Source organism: Capra hircus, chromosome 8 (assembly GCF_001704415.2).
Source record: "Capra hircus breed San Clemente chromosome 8, ASM170441v1, whole genome shotgun sequence".
Lineage (NCBI taxonomy): Eukaryota > Metazoa > Chordata > Mammalia > Artiodactyla > Bovidae > Capra > Capra hircus.
The window spans coordinates 17,907,638-17,915,939 of NC_030815.1; the positions used below are offsets into that span (position 1 = coordinate 17,907,638).

General features: G+C 39.7%; 1 protein-coding gene across 1 annotated transcript; it reads left to right on the forward strand.

Annotated features, from left to right (window-relative positions):
* LOC108636659 lies at nt 7,365-8,045 on the forward strand (the record flags this gene model as incomplete). The annotated part of the gene is made up of 1 exon (XM_018052848.1): nt 7,365-8,045. A coding segment is annotated over exon 1 (681 nt), but the record flags the coding sequence as incomplete, so codon positions are not given.

Below are 8,302 nucleotides of genomic sequence, written 5' to 3' on the forward strand. Positions count from 1 at the left end.
TTTGTTCAATTATTTAATGACTTGATTGGACAAAACTTTGTAGATGTCTTCCATGGATTCTATGACCACTGATAGCTCATCCTTTTTATTCTTGACTGGCTTCTTAGCTATTGCTTCCTTCCTAGGATAGCTTTGTTATTGTTCAGTGGCTAAGTCGTGTCTGACTCTGTGACCCCACAGACTGAAGCAAGCTAGGCTTCCCTGTCCTTCACTATTTTCTGGGGTTTGCTCAAACTCGTGGCCATTGCATCGATGATGCCATCCATCTTCTGCTGTACCCTTTTCCTCCTCCCTCAATCTTTCTCATCATATCACATCATGCAGTTGCTCAGTCTGTCTGACTCTTTGGGACCCCGTGGTCTGCCAGGCTTCTCTGTCCATGAGATTCTCCAGGCCAGAATACTGAAGCGGGTTGCCAGTTCCTTCTCCAGGGGATCTTCCTAACCCAAGGATTGAACCTGGGTCTCCGATCTTGCAGGTGGATTCTTTATATTAGCATAGCTTAAAGATCAGCCAGTGATTGGTTAGAGGTTATACATAGGCATTTTGAGCCAATGGCTTTCCAGTTGTTGCTGAGGGGTTCTATGTGTGGGGTGGGGCATACATTCAAAATTCAGTTTACAAGTCTTCCCCAGCTTTCACTTCTTGTTTGTGTGAGTCTCAGATTTAACTAGCAAGAGATATATAAGTGGGAACTTTTCCAGTCCCTTTTAAACTTCCATGTAACTTTTCCAACCTCTTCCCCTGGGAAGTTTATCAAAGTTTATTTGGGAGCTTATTAAAGCCCACTACGACTATCTCATTCTCCTAGAATTAATTTTTTTGCTAGTTACTTACTTTCCCCAACCAGTATTGAAGTCTCGGGCAGTGGTAATGTTCGCCTTCCTTGTTTGCCACTGAGATTGAGATCCTTTCATTTTCAAAAAAGAACTTAGGCTTTTACACAGTGTTCCAAGTCAGATTGTACCAATACACAGCTGGGGGTACACCTCTGGAATAGTGAAGTAAGAATTTCTGAAAAAAAAAAAAAAATTCATAAAAGCAACAAGAGCACCAGCAAGTGTCAAAGTCAACTGTTTCAGAATTCTGAAAATTAATGAAAGCCTTGAAACAGTTTGAGGAGCATTATTCCAAGAAAATACTGTTTGAGATTATGTGATTTTAAAAACATATGAGATCTTTAGAAAAAAATTAATTTTGCCATTATTTTTTGAATAATTGAAGTTATATGACAATCACCTCATCTTAGAGGTTTAATTATTCTGTTTTAAATATATTTTTAGCTCTAAATCTGTGGTTCTTAAAAATCTCTTGGTCATAGATAGCTTTGAAAATTGAAAAGAACTGTCAAACTTATCCTTAACAAAATGTAGAATTTGCAAAATTTTATACATAATTACCTGAATTTCATGCAGTTCTAAAAGTCCAGTGACTCCCTCCCCTGACCCAGAGTTTAAGAAAACCTACTGTTACGGAAAAGTTCATAATGTATACTGCTTTATTGACTATGCCAAAGCCTTTGTCTGTGTTGATCACAATAAACTGTGGAAAATTCTGAAAGAGATGGGAATACCAGACCACCTAACCTGCCTCTTGAGAAATCTGTATGCAGGTCAGGAAGCAACAGTTAGAACTGGACATGGAACCACAGACTGGTTCCAAATAGGAAAAGGAGTACGTCAAGGCTGTATATTGTCACCCGGCTTATTTAACTTCTATGCAGAGTACATCATGAGAAATGCTGGGCTGGAAGAAGCAGAAGCTGGAATCAAGATTGCCGGGAGAAATATCAATAACCTCAGATATGCAGATGACACCACCCTTATGGCAGAAAGTGAAGAGGAACTAAAAAGCCTCTTAATGAAAGTGAAAGAGGAGAGTGAAAAAGTTGGCTTAAAGCTCAACATTCAGAAAATGAAGATCATGGCATCTGGTCCCATCACTTCATGGGAAATAGATGGGGAAACAGTGGAAACAGTGTCAGACTTAACATTTTTGGGCTCCAAAATCACTGCAGATGGTGATTGCAGGCATGAAATTAAAAGACGCTTACTCCTTGGAAGAAAAGTTATGACCAACCTAGATAGTATATTCAAAAGCAGAGATATTACTTTGCCGACTAAGGTCCGTCTAGTCAAGGCTGGGGTTTTTCCAGTAGTCATGTATGGATGTGAGAATTGGACTGTGAAGAAGGCTGACCGCTGAAGAATTGATGCTTTTGAAATGTGATGTTGGAGAAGACTCTTGAGAGTCCCTTGGACTGCAAGAGATCCAACCAGTCCATTCTGAAGGAGATCAGCCCTGGGATTTCTTTGGAAGGAATGACACTAAAGCTGCAACTCCAGTACTTTGGCCACCTCATGCGAAGAGTTGACTCATTGGAAAAGAGTCTGATGCTGGGAGGGATTGGGGGCAGGAGGAGAAGGGGACGACAGAGGATGAGATGGCTGGATGGCATCACTGACTCGATGGACATGAGTCTGAGTGAACTCAGGGAGTTGGTGATGGACAGGAAGGCCCGGCCTGCTGTGATTCGTGGGGTCGCAAAGAGTTGGACACGACTGAGCAACTGAACTGAACTGAATACTGCTTTCTATCCTTTAACATTTAACATTAAACACTTTAAATTCGCAGTACATAAGTATCTTTAAAAATTATTTTCAGTGGAGATATCTGAATATTTCCAGTTAAATAATTACTCAACTGGGATGGGATAAAAGTATTTTAATATTAATTAATTTTGCTCTGTGACCTTGAGAAAAATCTTCCAACCTCAGTTGAACCCTGTTTTTGCCTACCTCCTATAATCATTGTTATGGTCACATGAAATGACTGTCTGAAGGAATTCTCAAAATGATACGTTATGTACACTCGAGGCACCACAATCATTTCCTGCTTAATTAGATTTCCTATAAATTGTGAAAGATTTACCAAAGGCTTCCTTTGCTTAAGCCTGAAAGAATCATATCTGTCCTTGGCTACACAAGTTAAAAAGAAAAATAAAGTGGGATTCTCTGGCATCTATTTGTCTCTGGATTCTGCTAACTGAAGTTCTCAATTATAAGTAGCGATGCAAGGAGAAAACGAGTTGATGTAACTGATTTGCGTAGTTTGGGCAGCAAGTACTTGCGTGCCTGTGATCATGTTTCATGCAGTTAAGAAAGGACATAGAATTAGGAAGCTGGACACAAGACATGGAGGAAAAGAACCAGGATGTGGAAGCAGTAAGATACGAACAAATGTTTTCAGAGAGCAAGAAGAGCTAGTAGCCCACCCAGGCCAAGACTAAATCTCTTTTTAGTGGTTTGCATTACCATTTCTCTTTGTGCAAGGACAAATTAAACTAAGAAGCAGCGTGATAATACAAGGAGAATACAAGTTTTTGAGCCAGACATCGCTTTGAATACAGATTCCCTGACTTAATAGCTGTATGAACTTGGATAGGTTATTTTTTGAACCTCTGTAAAGCAGTTGCCTCATACCTAAACTCACAGAAACATATAAACAGGTCTTGCTAGATTTCTGTGAGGAAGAATAATTCCCCTGGCAATTGATCTGATTCATGGCTGGTGCTCCGTAAACGTAAGCTATTGTTTTGTACCAAAGGTTGGATAAGAATGGATTAGAAGACAATGAGAGGTTTAACTATTAAATAAGGGCAAGCAAGGTCTTGGGTGCTGTTGTGTTGCATATGAAGTTGAGAGTGCGTACATCAATAATGAGTAAAAATCATTTCCAGTAAGAGTAATTACTCAGGTAATTAGAAGTTGATAAAATGAACCATCTTAGTTGTCACATGTTTTTCATCCACTTTGAAAGTAGATTTCGATTATAGTTTGGTAATTACTTTGAGACCTGAGTGAACCTCTGTATCACTCAGTTCATGGGACTCATTTTAAGCCACAGTGGAGTATACAAGAATAAATGTAAGAAATGGCATACCACTAGGTATCTATTATCCCAGGAGACCTTAGTGTGGCCTTTAAGTAAGAGATGGCACTGGGCTAAAACTGGTGTCTTGGTGAAATTTTTCACATAGGAAGAAATGCCTATAGTATGGGATGAGTTAGGTGCTTGCATGTAGGGGATAACATGCTATTTAAATATTGTAGAAAGGATCTAGTTGGATCACAAAGTCTCCCCAGATGGGAAGAATGTTCAGAAAAATGACTATTGGAGAATTTAGGGTCATGCATCATAGGAACTGTAAAGTGATTTTCAAGTACTTGTTAAAAAATGTCTTGGGTTGGCCAAAAAGCTCATTTGGGAAAAACTGAATGGCCTTTCTGACCAACCTGATACTTTCCCCCTCCACTTTACTAACCATGCCTATGCTTAGGAAAGCAACCTTCTTGAGTCCAGCATGCTCCGGGATGTTCATGCAGCCTCCTTTCTGGATGTAGACTAGCATTGCTCCCCATTAGGTCATCCTCTCATTCTCCTGTTGGTTTCTAAGATTGATGCTCTTGTCCATGTTTTAGTGTTGTGAGATTTGACTCTTAAATGATACTCCTTTCCCCACTTGTGGCCTTTTCTGCTCTAGAGACAACAAAGCTATGCTTTCTTGGACTTTTAATATCTTTAGGTTCAGTTCTGTATTTTTTTCCTGTTTTCTTTGCCTGGCTTTTGACAAAAGTTTCCATCAGAAAAGTTCAGACCAGAGAACAGGTGGAGAGCAGTGCTACCGCTCAGACCACCTCTTCTCTTTTTTTTGTGGATTTAATTCCCTCATCTGTCTTGGTCTTCTACATCCTAGTCTTTTATGGTGATTTTCCTTGCAGACAACATTTTTCCCTAAATAAATTATTCCCAAATAAATTATTCTTTGTTTCAGCAAATATTTTCAAATTTGAGAATAATATTCCAAGTAATATTTAATGGAACCTGGGTGAGAGAGAAAGAGGAGGCTCTTTCTGAAGGTGCAGAAAGTAAATTAAACCTGTAAATTAAAAACTTAGTGGAAGACTGGCATGTTTATAAAAGTTCTTACATGTAATAAGCCAAATGTCTAGCTGTGTTATTAAGTTTGAATTTCACATTGCTCACTTTCAAATAGCAATTTCTGCATTGTGTTTTGGAAAGCTCAGGTTTGCTGCTGGCCAGTTCATTAATAAATGCTATTCAGTTTTCCTTTCAATGAGAAAGGAAGACATTAAATGTCTGTGGGATGCATAGAAATGAACAAACCTCCAAATTTTAATGGGAACACTGCCATATTTCTAGAATCATTCATTCCTTATCTAGTGGCTGCATGCCTGCTAAGTAGGCCTCTGTATTTGCTTCAAATTCATCAGTTTGAGATGGCTGCCGTATTCCATTCTTGCAGATGGAAGAAAAAAAATGGACCCTTTACTGAGAGGAGAAACACATATTATTTAGTTTCACACCATGCCACATCATTGTTGAATAGGTTTCTATGTTTAGTGCTTCAACTCTTGTAGGTGATCAATTCAAAATTTACTTAGAAATCATTGAGATGATTATGAACCCATAAAAAAAAAAGAGAGCTTGTTTTGTTTTGTTTTGTTTTAAACACTAAACTTTCACATTAATGCTGGGCTGTTGCAGGTGGCATCTTTTTCACAGTATCCTCAATTTGTCTCTCAAATGGATAGGCCCAGTGGCCCCAGCTTCACTAGACAGCTTTACCATAGGTGAGTTAGGAATGTAAATGAAATGGGCATTAGGATTTTTTTTTTTTCTTTTCCTGGAGATACTTTTCTAGGAGAGAGTGATAGTTCCTTATATCATGTACAATTAGAGCTGAAACAAAGATCTTTTCTTTCTTTCTCTTTAGTTGTCACATACTCCTGTCCTCTCATTTACAAAGGTGACAAACAAGGCTCAGAGACCCACACAGGGTCACCTAACCATACTGTGTCAAAAGCAAGCCCAGGACCAGATTTTCTGGTCCCAGTTGAGGGCCATATCATCAATAATTCTGAAATAGCTGGTTTAATATAGCCCCACAGTAGATTAAAAGAGCCAACTCATTGGAAAAGTGGAGAAGGAAGTGGCAACTCACTCCAGTATTTGTGCTTGAAGAATCCCATGGACAGAGGAGCCTGGTGGACTACAGTCCATGAGGTTGCTAAGAGTCAGACATGACTGAATGACTTCACTTTCACTTTTTACTTTCATGCATTGAAGAAGGAAATGGCAACCCACTCCAGTGTTCTTGCCTGGAGAATCCCAGGGACCAAGGAACCTGGTGGGCTGCCATCTATGGGCTCACACAGAGTCGGACACGACTGAAGCGACTTAGTAGCACTGGAAAAGACTCTGGTGCTAGGAAAGTTTAGGGGCAAGAGGAGAAGGGGTGATAGAAGATAAGATGGTTGGATGGCATTACTGACTCAATGGACATGAATTTGAGCAAACTCTGGGAGTTAATGAAGGATAGGAAAGCCTGGCATGCAGTTCAAGGGGTTGCAAAGAGTCCAATACAATTTAACAACTGAACAACAATGGTAGATTAAACAATATTTAATACATTTGATGTAAAATTAAGAAAGGATTCTTACTATAATTGTAAAATGAACTAAAGTAAATAATGGTGATAAGAAGCACAATACTGAGATGGATAAGGACTTGGAATAAATGAACTAACAATTCTAATTAAGGACATTTAGACTACCAGGTGGCTCAGTGGTAAAAACCCACTTGCCGACGCAGGAGACATAAGACACTGTCAGTTCAATCCCTGGGTTGGGAAGATCCCTGGAGGAGGGCATGGCTGCCCACTCCAGTTTTCTTGCCTGGAGAATCTCATGGACAAAGGAACCTGGTGGCCTACCATCCATGGGTCACAAAGAGTTGGACATGATTGAAGTGACTTAGTACACATAGCACGCATACATGTATTTATAAAAGCAGCAGTTCTTGAAAGTATCCATGTGTTGAAAATGGATACTTAGGCAAAATAATACTTCTTGACAACTATAGTGGTTGATCTTGAGGAATCCATTCTACATTTGCATATTAAGGTTCTTCTACCTAATGGGCACTTGGCATGACTATGCTCTGATGCTACCAGGTAAAAGTCAAAGTCTCCTCTTTTCCTGAGTTCTCCCATTGGTATATCATGGTCATTTAAGGGCCTAGATCTGATAGATAGAGTGCCTGATGAACTATGGAATGAGGTTTGTGACATTGTACAGGAGACAGGGATCAAGACCATCCCCATGGAAAAGAAATGCAAAAAAGCAAAATGGCTGTCTGGGGAGGCCTTACAAATAGCTGTGAAAAGCAAAGGAGAAAAGAAAAGATATAAGCATCTGAATGCAGAGTTCCAAAGAATAGCAAGAAGAGATAAGAAAGCCTTCTTCAGTGATCAGTGCAAAGAAATAGAGGAAAAGAACAGAATGGAAAAGACTAGAGATCTCTTCAAGAAAATTGGAGATACCAAGGGAACATTTCATGCAAAGATGGGCTCGATAAAGGACAGAAATGGTATGGACCTAACAGAAGCAGAAGATATTAAGAAGAGGTGGCAAGAATACACAGAAGAACTGAACAAAAAAGATCTTCAGTACCCAGATAATCACGATGGTGTGATCACTCATCTAGAGCCAGACATCCTGGAATGTGAAGTCAAGTGGGCCTTAGAAAGCATCACTATGAACAAAGCTAGTGGAGGTGATGGAATTCCAGTTGAGCTATTTCAAATCCTAAAAGATGATGCTGTGGAAATGCTGCACTCAATATGCCAGCAAATTTGGAAAACTCAGCAGTGGCCACAGGACTGGAAAAGGTCAGTTTTCATTCCAATCCCAAAGAAAGGCAATGCCAAAGAATGCTCAAACTACCGCACAATTGCGCTCATCTCACATGCTAGTAAAGTAATGCTCAAAATTCTCCAAGCCAGGCTTCAGCAATACGTGAATCGTGAACTTCCTGATGTTCAAGCTGGTTTCCGAAAAGGCAGAGGAACCAGAGATCAAATTGCCAGCATCCGCCTGATCATGGAAAAAGCAAGAGAGTTCCAGAAAAGCATCTATTTCTGCTTTATTGACTATGTCAAAGCCTTTGACTGTGTGGATCACAATAAACTGTGGAAAATTCTGAGAGAGATGGGAATACCAGACCACCTGACCTGCCTCTTGAGAAACCTATACGCAGGTCAGGAACCAACAGTCAGAACTGGACATGGAACAACAGACTGGTTCCAAATAGGAAAAGGTGTACGTCAAGGCTGTATATTGTCACCCTGTTTATTTAACTTATATGCAGAGTACATCATGAGAAACACTGGACTGGAAGAAACACAATCTGGAATCAAGATTGCCAGGAGAAATATTAA